Source organism: Protomyctophum parallelum, assembly GCF_964188405.1.
Source record: "Protomyctophum parallelum genome assembly, chromosome: 16".
NCBI classification, from domain to species: domain Eukaryota; kingdom Metazoa; phylum Chordata; class Actinopteri; order Myctophiformes; family Myctophidae; genus Protomyctophum; species Protomyctophum parallelum.
This window is the reverse complement of record NC_139711.1, coordinates 15,624,710-15,637,533: the sequence shown is the minus strand read 5'-3', so window position 1 is coordinate 15,637,533 and position 12,824 is coordinate 15,624,710. Positions and strand designations below refer to the sequence as shown.

General features: G+C 42.5%; 1 protein-coding gene across 6 annotated transcripts in view; it reads left to right on the top strand.

Moving 5' to 3' along the window:
- Positions 1-11,603, top strand: part of map7d3 (MAP7 domain containing 3) — a 42,767-nt gene extending 31,164 nt beyond the window's left edge. For all 6 annotated transcript variants that reach the window (XM_083786502.1, XM_083786503.1, XM_083786505.1 and 3 more), the window contains 8 exons: positions 48-298; positions 1,715-1,844; positions 2,141-2,426; positions 3,546-3,599; positions 3,695-3,794; positions 4,014-4,200; positions 6,790-7,052; positions 8,121-11,603. In XM_083786502.1, coding sequence (XP_083642628.1) covers positions 48-298; positions 1,715-1,844; positions 2,141-2,426; positions 3,546-3,599; positions 3,695-3,794; positions 4,014-4,200; positions 6,790-7,052; positions 8,121-8,128 — 1,279 coding nt within the window. In that variant the 3' untranslated portion in view covers positions 8,129-11,603. The remainder of the gene's footprint in view (positions 1-47; positions 299-1,714; positions 1,845-2,140; positions 2,427-3,545; positions 3,600-3,694; positions 3,795-4,013; positions 4,201-6,789; positions 7,053-8,120) is intronic.
- Positions 11,604-12,824: the final 1,221 nt, after the last annotated feature.

Below are 12,824 nucleotides of genomic sequence, written 5' to 3'. Positions count from 1 at the left end.
ATGTGTCCATCCTGACGAACATAACGTGTAAATCTCCTCTCCCACAGGCAAAGTCCCCGCAATCGCCCCCCTTCACCCGTTGGGAAACAGCGGCCCCCATCCCAGGCCACGTCGGCTAAACCGCCACCCATCCAGAAACCATCTCTGACCCCTACAGGACCCCCCACACTGCGCAAGAGGGACTCCAAGCCGAGGGACCTGTGCCCTGTCCAGGCGGTGGCCCCTCAGTCTGCTGAGAACAGTCCCAGTCCCTCTGCCTCCCCCTCGGCCACTGCCAGCAAGACCAAAGACAAAGACGGTGAGGAAAGACAGGTTGTGGTTTAACCACTTTCAACCTGATTAGCACATGCATTCCATAGGGCTGGAACCACACATATGACAAATTACATCAACTTGTGACAGGCATGTTAATACATAGGCAAAACAAATACAATTTAAACAGAGGTGTGAGAAAAGGTGGAAATAGCATATCTAAAAGGTCCACAGGTCGCGATGCGCCTCCTTGTGAGCTGGTAGATCGGCTATTTTCACCATTCGTCATGCAGCTAAATATGTTCGGTTTAAGTGGTTAATTAATACCGACCGTTTTCTCAGTACAAACAGCATCTCTCATTACTACCATAATGTGTTGCCAATGACAGAAGACACGTAGGCAGCATTCTTTTAATATTAAACAGTATTTTGTCTCAAGTCTGTGGCTTCCGTCGGCTTCGTTTGTTCATATCAACTTCCTTCCATTGTATTTGTGGCTTATTGGGCCAAGCCCAATGCATGGTCTGCTGACATATAGGTTCTGCATGCCACTACGAATCCCTCTGTCACGAGGGATTATTATGGCGCTGACCAGGATGTTTGCGCTTGTTAGGCATGTTGACAGAAAGGTGTGTGAGCTTTCTGTCTGGGCTGCCTACAAGGAATAGGGTCAGTTTTGTATGGCTACAAGCGCTGCATTATCCCAGAGTCCGTTTTGATGTCCAGGCCCCTTTCAGTCATGTGTTGGTGTTTTCGTGTTTGTTGTGAAGTGGTTGGTTTGTGTTTGAGACTGACGTGGCAACAGGTCAGTTGGCAGTAAAGTCTCAGGGGAGCCATTAATTCCCAGCTGGAGACACATCCTGTCACAGGAATGAATGCAGCTGTAACCACTGCCACCTCCTGGACAGAAGCATGCTCTGCACACACAACTATTACCTATTATTGGCATGACATTGTTGAACACTATAGACCTTTGCAGAGAGTTTCCGGAAGTAAAAATCCGATCCCTTTCCTCCATAGAGGATTCTATTATCAGCGATAATGTCGTAACAATCCAATGTAGCAGTGTTGTTTTTGGCAGAAAATTTAGATTTTAGTTTTAGTCATAGTCTCTTGAATAGTTTTCATTTAGTTTAGTCACATTTTAGTCACCTGGAATGTTTTAGTGTTAATCTAGTTTTAGTCGACTAAATATCATAGGATTTTAGTCGACTAAATCTACAGTTGTTTTAGTCGACTAAAATGTATTGATGCCATCGTAATGACTGTTTTTACACTGGCTGACAATAACAGAATTTCTTCCATTGAAGAAAAGAAAGCACGTATGGACAAATTACATCAACTTGTGACGGGCATTGTCCCCATGAGTAAAAGATGACCTATTTCTAAAATATGAACTCAACTTAGAAATTGGTACAGAGCGTTGCTTCAACTAATTCATCTCTTTCTCTGTTTTTTTCAGACTCCAAGGCCGCGATGGGCCCCAACACGGCCGCTGGGGCTGCCAAGGCCCTGGCAGAGAACCGCCGACTTATGCGAGAGCAGAAGGAGAGAGAGGAGCAACTCAGAATACAGAAGGAGGAGGAGGAGAGGTGGGAGATGCACTTTTACCCATGGAAACTGTGTGTGTGTGTGTGTGTGTGTGTGTGTGTGTGTGTGTGTGTGTGTCGCATGATTAAAAACAAAATTGCAGATATACGAGCTCATAGAGCGTCACTTCTTGCTTTGTGGAAAGTGCCCTTAATATTAGGTTTTAACTGGAAATGGGAAAACGTACTGTATTTCGATAAGAGAAACCAAATTGTTTCTCAGTTTAGAGATGACGTTCGCTCGATTAATTCCCCCCCGGTCGTAACCTCGAGCTCTTCTTCTTGACACCGTCCTTTAGGCTGAGACAGGAGGAGGAGAAACGCCTGGCGGAGGAGGCTCGCCTCAAGCGCCTGGAGGAGGAGGCGCGTGAGGCCGAGGAGAGGAGGATTCGGGAGGAGGAGGACGCGGTGCTGGCCGAGGAGCAGAGGGCCCTGGAGGCCGTGGAGGAGGCCCAGAGGCAGGAGGAGCTCCAGAAGGAGCGCGAGGAGGCAGAGGCCAAGGCCCTGGAGGAGGCGGAGCAGGTTCGCCTGGAGCGGGAGCGCGTCCAGCAGCAGAACCAGCAGGAACGCATGGAGAGGAAAAAGGCGAGGAAATGGATGGATGGAAGCAGTGTTGTTTTCGTCGACTAAGACGAAAAATGTTTGTCGACCACCTTTTTGTCACTGACTAAAACAAAAATGAAAACGAATCTATGATGACTAAAACTAAGACTATATATTGACATTTTCGTCAACAAATAAAAACTAGACTAAAATGTTAGGGAGGGACTAGTGGACAAGAGATCCAGTTTTATGCTAGGTTGCATGCTGAAAATAGCAGAACTGCGACGCGTTGTGGGCTTGTAGAGCTGCTATTTTCAGCATGCAAACAAAGTGTAAAATCTGCCATTACAACGACATCAAGGCCTGTCAAAACACATTGACGACTAAATCAACTGTAGATTTAGTCGACTAAAATCGTATGACATTAAAGTCGACTAAAACTGGACTAACATTAAAACATTCCAGGTGACTAAAACTAAATTAAAATTATTCAAAAGACTGAATAAAACTAAAATCAAAATTTACTGACAAAAACAACACTGGATGGAAGGAGAGAATCTCAATCCTTCAACGGTGTGTCCTCAGAAATACTGCAGGAGGGGCAGGCACATTTTTGTGTTATTGGGAGGGTGTTTATTTTTGTATTTTTACCACTTGCACCCTCTATTCTGGGGGGGACATCAGCCGAAAATAGATCTACAAGCTTGTAGGTCGACTATTTTCGGGCCAAGAGGTTTGGTGCACGAGAAAAAAGAGCAGACCAAGTACTGAGCCAAAGGTCAAGTTTACAAATTATTTAGGTTAACTTAAATGTCTGAAAACACACACTAATCCAATGTGTAGTGGGAGGAAGCTAAGGTGTCCTTGGCCTGAAAACATTGGCCCTGACTTCCATCTATACCAACCGTATTTGGAACACTTTTTACGTGCTTAATGTAGAGTGTCAAACCACAAAAAAAGCACATGGCTGTGTTACTCTACGATAGTGAGGACTGATTCAAATAAGAAATAGTGATTTGTAATTTGGTTTTACCCACTAGATGGTGGAACATTAAATCACAAAGTATTATTAACGGTTTAAAGTTTTCATCGTCATCTTTATAGCATTGTGTTGCACCAAGTGAAGTGAATAATTTATATTCCGATCACAACCTTTTTCAGAGAATAGAGGAGATAATGAAGAGAACAAGAAGAGGGGACCAAAACGACTTGAAGGTGAGGTCGCCATAGCAGCAGAGTATCTCTTGATATAATGAGCTCGTGGTGGTGCTCGTGCAGTTTGTTGATGCATCGTCTGTCTCCCCTTGCAGAGAGACGACGATAAGGATGCTCAAGAGGACCTTGACGAGGACGACGACGACGACGGAGAGGACGACGGAGAGGACCAGATGAACTATGACGACAACAGGGGTATGTGTCCGTGTGCTTCAGCCCACGCTGGCACTGATGCATGGTTGCAATGCAGGTTTATGCGATTCTGCTACATCTGAACCCTAGTTGCTTGCATATATTTAAACTAAAGTATGTGTGTATTTGCATACACTTTGTATGAATGGCTCGTCTGTTTGCATCGGCAGAAATCTCTGCGTGACTCGTGATGACTCATCTTCCCCTCTTTTGTCTTTTCAGAGATCGACACGGAGCAGATGGGCGACGTCGCCATGGACACAGAGGTGGCCGGAGATGAGCGCGGCCTGTCGTCCGGCGAGCCAATGGGAGAACGAGAGGAGCCCCTGGGTAGTGTGAATGGAACGCCAGAGGCCAATGACCAAGAGAATAATAACGGCATTCGTGCGGATGATACTCAGGCAGTGAGGTATGACTGAAGCTCCAACACTTTCACATGCACCCTGGCAGAATGGTAGAGCAGTGTTCAATTATTATTATTTTATAATGGGGGGCGGGCATACAGCAAATGGTCTGGCCAGTCGGGGACCAAACTGGAGACTCCCTGGTCGGCGCATTTTGTGTCTTAAACACGATAAACTGTCCTGGTTTAAGGCAATCGCAACAGCAAAAGATTACGTTTTCCCTGTTACCCCTGACTTTCCCAATGAAGGAAATGTGAAATGAGATCTTGATAATGTGCTTGTATCCAGTGTTTACAGATGTGTCCAGAGATTGCATTTCTAACATACTTATTGGATAATTCAATATAATTACATATAATTATAACACAGAAGGTAAACTGTTGACTTTAATTTCTGCTAAAACAGTTACGTTGCACACTCTCTACCTCCATCTCTCACTCCGTATTAGTGATGCGTGGGTTCGCCTTCAGGTCGGGTGGTTCAGGGTACAAAAACGTGTGGTCTGCTTAGAAATTAGTATAATAAATGAGTACAAATTTCTGTATAACAAATATCTGGCCAGCTGGCACATTAAAAAGGACAGAAACATCACCCATGCTGCCCTATGCTTAGACACACCATTTAACATACATTTGCATTAAATTTGTGGAAATAAACATTACATTTACTCACTGGTGTCTGCAGCTGGCATCTATATACTGAAGTGAGGTGATGCAAATGCTAAGTATTTTTCAAAAGCCAAGCATCTGCTATAGTTTTAGAATTCTGCATCAATTAGATGGGCAGTTTCATTGTTGATCACTTCCACATATTTTAGTTTGTCCATGGGCTCCATGATGTCATGGACACTGGGTTCACTTCCTTCCTGGACTACAATCGACATAATGCTTTGGTCCACTGCTCCTCCTTGTAGATAGGGGGAGGGCTGTCTTACTGAGACAACATGTAGTCTAGGAAATAAGTGAGCCCAGTGTCCATGACATCATGGTGCCCATGGACACTCTGAAATACTGAAATATCTAATAACACATATTACCCACATAAAAAAACCCCAGGAAAGTGTTTCTTGTCTCCCAAACTAAATCATTAAAATAAGATCTGTTTTCAAAAGGGGTGAAGTGGCCCTTTAATCTCCTCCTTTTTATCCCTCGACACCAAATATATTTTCCGATCACAATGTATCACATATACTCACATTACAATGCATTGTGAGCAATCTTTGCTGATAGGTTTGCAGAACCTATTATGACATGCCCAGAATAGGGACACTAGGGTTCAAGTGGTTACGGCATGCATTTATCCATCCATACATACAGTATATCGCCAAAAAAACATCACACTCGTGTGACGTGAGGGGGCGCTCTTATCATCATACATCACATTCCGTGCTCAGCCAATCAAATCATCACAAATGTGGTACACACAAAGCTGGGCATAGGAGGGGATGGTGCCCCTCAAAAATAGCAAAATTATCAGATCGACGAGCTCAAAGCGCATCACATCGCACTGCGTTTCGAGCTTGTAGATCTGCTACGTAGTATGATGAAGTAGGGCATTAACCCATTCAGGACGGGAACCCCTTTTGGTGTTTTAAGCATTATGTCATACTTTAGCTGTTGAAAAATAGCTGATCTACAAGCTCATAGTGCACCGGGTGCCACACTATGAACTTGTAGATCTGCTAAATTTGGCACAAATCTTTGAATATATATTCTTTCAGAGCGAACAGTTTTAGCTCAAATCTTTGCTTCTGGGGGGTACTACATATTTTCAGATGGGGGTCTGCAGCCAAATACAGATAATTCTGGGGGTCCTTGGCATGAAAAAGGTTGAGCTCCACTGAAAACTGTTTTAAAGCCATTTAAAAAAAATCTGCCTCAGGTCATAGGTTAAAGGTTAAATAACATAAAATTCTACTTTTTCAATTTCTTTTGTGTTTTTGGGGCTCCCATATGTGTTTTCTATCCCCACAAATAACCAATTTTGAACAATCAGGCTTTCATATCATATGGGTGTTTTAATGGAAATTGCTCTCAGGAAGAGCTCAACTGATTTTGGCCTCATCGTGATGTCATCAATGTCACCCTACTTATATAATTCCTCACTTTTTCAGTCTTCAGTTCCAAATTTGCATGTCCACCCACAGCCTGGGTTTATCTAGCATCAGTATTATAATGTCTCAAATATTAAATAATCTGCATATCAGCACCCCACCACCTCAGGACATTGTGGTACTGCAGCTAAAACTGCTTTCAAAGTCCAGAAAGAAATGACAAGGCCTGGTTATATCAGAGTGGTGATTGAGGCTCAAACCATTAGAAATAAGTTTGAGGGACATGGACAATATGATATTAAATATTAAAATGCATGTTATTTGCGCTTTAAGTTCAGCAGGAAAAGAAAGTCTGACACCATCATCCTCATCGTCCTCCATGAGACATGAATTGTGTTAATTTTTATGAAACTATAAAGTTTCTATAAAGTTCTATGAAATATATGGAACAAAATTGCTTACGAGTTGTATTTATATCGACCCTAGGCCGTCTTCACGTCGTCATTTGGTGATGATAGGTTTCTGTCCTCCCTCTCTCCAGTCCAGTGCCTCAGAGTCGCCTGGTGGAAGGCTCTGAGTTCCTTAACGAGGTGGACTCCAACAAGGTGGTCCCTGGTCTGAACGGTAAACCGTGGAGCTTCGAAGAGCTCATCGACCTCAACGTCCATGGCAAGGGTCGACCCCTCATCGAGGCCGGAGACGTGGACTGTGACACGGGTCCCGACGGGCCCAGGGTAGCCTTTGAGGACAAGGGCTCTGCCGTCGGCAACCTCCACTCTAGTCAACCCATTGAAGCCCTGTCCGGTAAGTTCATTTTGACAGATTTTAGTTTTAGTCATATTTTAGTCATCTGAAAAGTTTTTGTCTAGTTGTAGTTGACTAAATATCCTAAGATGTTAGTCGACTAAATCTACAGTTGATTTTGTTGTTACAAATGTTTTGGCAGGCCTGGATGGCGTTGTAATCACTGATTTTACACTTGCATGCTGACAATAGCCGATATACAAGCTCACTACGTGTCGCGCTGTGAACTTGTAGATCTGCTATTTTCAGAGCACAACCAAGCATAAAATGACTTGTCTTTTAGTTCTACTGGATCTCTTCTCCACTAGTCCCTAGCTAGTTTGTTGACAGAATTGTTCATATATATATCATCTTAGTTTAAGTCATCATAGCTTAGTTTTTATTTAGTTTAAGTTACTTGAAGAACATTTTTCATCATAGTTTTAGTCGACAAACTGAACTCACTCGGCGCCGATATCGCCTTTTGACGCCTTCTGGTCCATACACCCTCCTCGCCGAGATCACCTTTTTTAATATAAATTGATTACGGTTCACAACTGTGTTCTCTACTCGCTCATAACACTCCGGTTCAGGTGCAATGAAGGGGGAAAAACAAAACAATGTGAATATTTCGCTGGCTTATATATACTGTCTATGGGAACGCAGTTTTTAGAAAATCGTAATATCTCGGATTCTTCTTTGTGGATCTTGCTTGATTTGCGCTTCATTTCTCTAAACGATTTGATCCCGGCTACAAAATGTATGTTTTGGGTGAATTAATTAATTAGTGGAACCGTTGCATAGCGATTATTCACTTCCTGACTCGGTTTCCGAGTGAAGCGGCTTTCAAAATAAATGTATTCCCAATAGAAAAATCAATGTGTGGCGGCCCTGGAGTACTCAATTCAGACACCAGATGGGGGTGTTGGCGGTAAATGAGTGAACACTGCAGTGGATTAAATTTTCGTTTTAGGTTAGGTTAAGAGCTGCGCATCGAAACTACTACTAAACATGCATGTATTGTTTTCTGACATGCATGTTGCCCGCACCAACCCCAAGACTTTCTCTCTCTCTCCCTCTCTCTGTTAGAAATGTGATGCTGCTGCCCACTGGGGGGGGGGGGGGGTGCGCCTTCCTGTTGCACTCCCAAAAATTCTGTCCGGCCGAGATCCTCAAAAGACTCCTCCACACCGCTCCAATCGGCTCCTCCCCTGCCCAGACGAGGACCACCAGATGGAGAGACTCCTCCACACCGCTCCAATCGGCTCCTCCCCTGCCCAGACGAGGACCACCAGATGGAGAGGAGGGTCCACCCACCCAGTGCTACGTTTGCACCCAGTGTGATGAGGACAAAAAAAAGTATGCTTCAGGGAAATCTCAGAATATTCCTTAATGTCCTTGCTTCAATTTCTTCTCTCTCTCTCCTCTACTTAGTTACTCTTTTATAATTTGTTTTGTTCATACTTTGTTCTATTTTTTATTTTTGTTTGTAATGGTGCATTGTTGTAATTTATTAATTTTGGCTTATGTGTTACTGTAAATTCTGTTCCCACATGTGTAGTACTTTTTGTTTTTATTTTTTGGGGTCTCGTCTCAGAATATTCCAGAATGCATGCACACACATGGCTTTGTGAATAGTGTAAGGTATCGTGAGGAATTGGAAGGATCATTAAGACATTCTGCGGTGGGGAGGCTGCTTGAGGTATGTGGAGCGTTTTGCACTGTCCCAGGTTCAGGATTTAATTATGACTCCAACAGGGGAATGTGATTTAAAGATTTAATCAAGTCTTGGATTTTATCCAGTGGCTGTTTTTTTTTTTCTTCCCCCTGCAGCATCTGACAACATGGCCTTACTGTTTTGTCCCCAACACCCCCAGGCTGCTTGTGGTGATGTTGATCTGTGTTTGTCTGCGTGCTGTTTTTCGGCGCTTCCAGGTTCTATATGTGGGCCTGGAGTGCAGTGTCACATGGTGCCCTCTCGTCATACATGCCCACACATCCATCGCTCTTCCCAAAGAGCCCTCCAGACTCTCCACTTCCTTAATCCATGTCTTTCCTTTCTTGACCAGTAGAGGGCTTAAGGAGCACAACTCCCAACTGTAAAGTCAGATTTATACTTTGTCATCAGTTGAAAATATGTTTTATTTCATTTTGTGAAGTATAAATGAGCCTCTTACTTTATCTTTGGAACTAACGGATGTGGGTATTCGAGAGAACGCTGTAATGAATACATGTGTTCAGTGAAGTTTCACCTGTTGGCTGTTTAAGGTTGCATTCATGTGTTTTTTTCTTTTTTGGTTTTGGGGGGTGTCACTGTCTGAGGTGTTGACAGCTTTTACATGTGTGTATATAGACTCCCATGTTGGCTACTAGCGTCAGAATCTAATTTAATTGCACCTGATGAAAGTTGGCGGTGCCTGTAGTCTATGACTGTATGTATCTGTTCCACTCAACTAGCCTACATGATGGACCATAACTTGTAATGCCAGTTATTTCTATACAAACAAGGCCTGTGTCTATTATTCATGGTCACTAAAGAGTTTTATGTGTGCACATATGAATATGTACATTGACTAGTCCATGAACTGAATCTGAAAGGTCTGCGGTTCTCTGTCACAATGCCTGAAGTTCCTCAGTGCTGTGGCTAAAAATGTTCATTCAGGTTTTTTTCTGCGTAAAGCCTGATTTATACATTGTTCGTTGGTGTATAAATTAAGCGTTACACTTTATGGTCACTTTCTTTCACCCTTCCATCTGTGTGGTTTCTTCTCCCTTTAAACAGTTCCAGTGCTTTCCTACTATGGCCTAAGATTCTTTAGAGAACACTAGCTGCTGCTTTTTATACTTTCCATGGCTAAATCATTTCAATTTTCTTTTTGTAATATATAATTTGGCTGTCTGTTTAGACAGTATATGTATATATATATATATATATATATATATATATATATTTCTACATATTTAAATGTTATTGCATTGTGTATATAATCAGTATTAGGCCCGCAAAGCCGTGTTTTCGGTAGAGCGGCGGTGTTGTCAGGGTGTTCGGTGTCTGTTACTGTACTAATAGTTGTGTTGGACTCCTGCCCTCTGCAGGGCAGTCAGTGCTGTTACCATAGTTCAGGCCCAGCCGGGTCAGCCTCAAAGCCCGAGCTTTACAGAAATCCCTCTTTAGAACTCTGCAAAACCAGGGTGGGGAGAGTGGATCCACTTATCGTGTGTGTGTGTGTGTGTGTGTGTGTGTGTGTGTGTGCGTGCGTGCGTGCGTGCGCCCGCGTGCGTGCGTGTGTGTGTGTGTGTGTGTGTGTGTGTGTGTGTGTGTGTGTGTAACTGCATGTTTAAAACCCCTGAGCCTTGACTATTGCCTTGATTCCATTGTAAGTGGAGAAGTAGGGGGAGAGTGGAGCAGTTTTCAGTGCTTTGAATTTCTACAAAATGTCGGTCATGTTATGTGACGTGTTGTCAGCTTGTAGCTTGCTTGACATTGTGGCGCAGGAGTGTGAATCCACCCAAAACATAGGAACAAAGTGATATTTGGCCAGTTTTGTCCTGCATGATCATTGTTTTGTCTTCTGGTATATGTATACAAAATAATAACCTAACATTTGAACTCTGGAATTTCCCTATGCTTGAATAGTTAGAACTAGTGGTTTGCGGACCTTGTTTTTCCTATTCCTCTGACTTTCAGATTGTCTCATTGAGTAAAACAGCTTTGTACACCCAGCTTCTGTCTACTCTACACTCTGTGTAGCGCTTAGTTTTGATTAATCAGCATAACGAATGTAACATTCAATGAGCCCCCCCTCCCGTCTTCCACAGCAGCCCAAATTCAGTTTTCTTTTATTAATCTTAACTCACCACCACACACAATGCTTTGCACTGACCCACCTGTGTTGGATATAGGGCTTTGGGAATTTATGAAGGTTACTGAGGAGTAGCTTTACTGTACCAACTCCTCAGAGTTTTGAAGGAAATGAAAGTTGTCTACTTCACTTACCTAGACTTTGTGTTTGTGACTCATAGTCATAACCCAGAAGCATGCTTAACACCCCAAACTCTCAAAAACTCTTAGCCACTCCATAAACCCTTGCAGTGAAACCTATGGTTGTCACTTGGTTAACAGGCTTTCGTTGGATTTGAGGTACATCCTAAATAAAAAGACCTACTAGAGGACCATTCCAGTTGCTGCTTGAACAGATGCATATATATATATATACTCCAGGACCTACTCTTGTTAAATCCTTATACATTTCTGCAACATGGAGGTCTTGAGTAGCTAGCCCAAGTGTTCTTAATCCTCAAGACGGTCATCATGGTAGAATAGAATGGTGCCTTAGATTGAGATTTAGTTTTTTTTCTTTTTTGGTCATAACTATTAAAAAGATAACTAATGAGTCACGTCCTTACCTCGGCCATGACAATCAGTCTACCCGACCAGGGCGACCGTGAATTAACTTCTCTCTGGAGGCTTTTGAAACATAACTAAGACCTGTCCACAAATTATATTTGTAAATATATCTAAAGTGTACCAAGATGTTGAACTGTTAAAAAAAATAAAGTTTTGCAAAAGTTTTGTCATCTGTTTTTGTATGATTATAAGCTGGTTATTTTAGAAAATAACCATGAAAGTTACTGTGGAAATGAACATGTACTCATGTAGCCTATTATCTATTCTAGCAAGTGGAGAATTACCAGAAACTAAATGGCTACGTGAATTATTCTGAAAATATCCAAATAAATGGCTAATGTGAATGCTACAGTAATTGATTACCCATTTGTTTCATATATTTTTCCACAGCATTAGCAGCACCACAGTGCAATATTTTACAAATTAAAGCCTTACTGGGTAATTTCCCTGCTGGTCACTACCATCATTGTAGGTCTTTAGTTCATTCCTCCACTCCCAGGAGTTCAGTTAATAGCTCAGTGTGTTGGAATAAGAAAGAAGAGCATTATCACTTGTCTGATGACAAACGACGACACGGACACACTACATAAAATAGGAAAATATACAGAATGTGAATGATATACAAACAGTGGAACATACCGTACAGTGCTTTTCCATAATTTGTAGGAAGTACAATTCTAGTGAGCGGAATCATTTGTATTGTATTCGTTAGAAAAGGTAAAACATAATTAACACTGTCAGGTCTTTTAGGAAAAGGCCTCTAATCTCCACCCTCGACTGTGTTTTTTTTTTCATGATGTCTAAGTAAGATGACACAGGACCACAATAGAAATCAACCCTTGTGGCGTTTGATGAGATGATGAGATATACTTTATTGTTTGTAGGCCTAGTAGTTGTAAACTGTTTAGAAAGTATTCAATCAATCAATCAATCAAAAAGGTAAAATATATCCTGATAAATTAATAAAAGAAACCCACTTAACGGAATGTGGGATTATTGTATTTTATAAATGATCTGTAATGTAATGTAATGCATGTCAACCAAAGAACAAAATTCCTTAACAGGATCTCCTCACTGGTCAACAAAAACACCTTGAAGACCTAACAGGAGCCCTCGTACAAGGTTTCTTCGACTATGCATGCACCTCTTGGTACCACAGCACCTCAAAGGCTCTTACAACAAGGTTCCAGACTTCCCAAAACAAACTGGTCAGGCTCCTACTTGGCCTCACCCCCGAACCCACCTCAACCCTGCCCACTTTGCCAGGCTGGAATGGCTTAGGGTCGACGACAGAGTACAGCATCTTGCAATGGGTCTGGTCACTCTGGTGACTGGTCCTCCACAAGATTCGATACACCACCAAGATACCCATGGCATGTACCTGT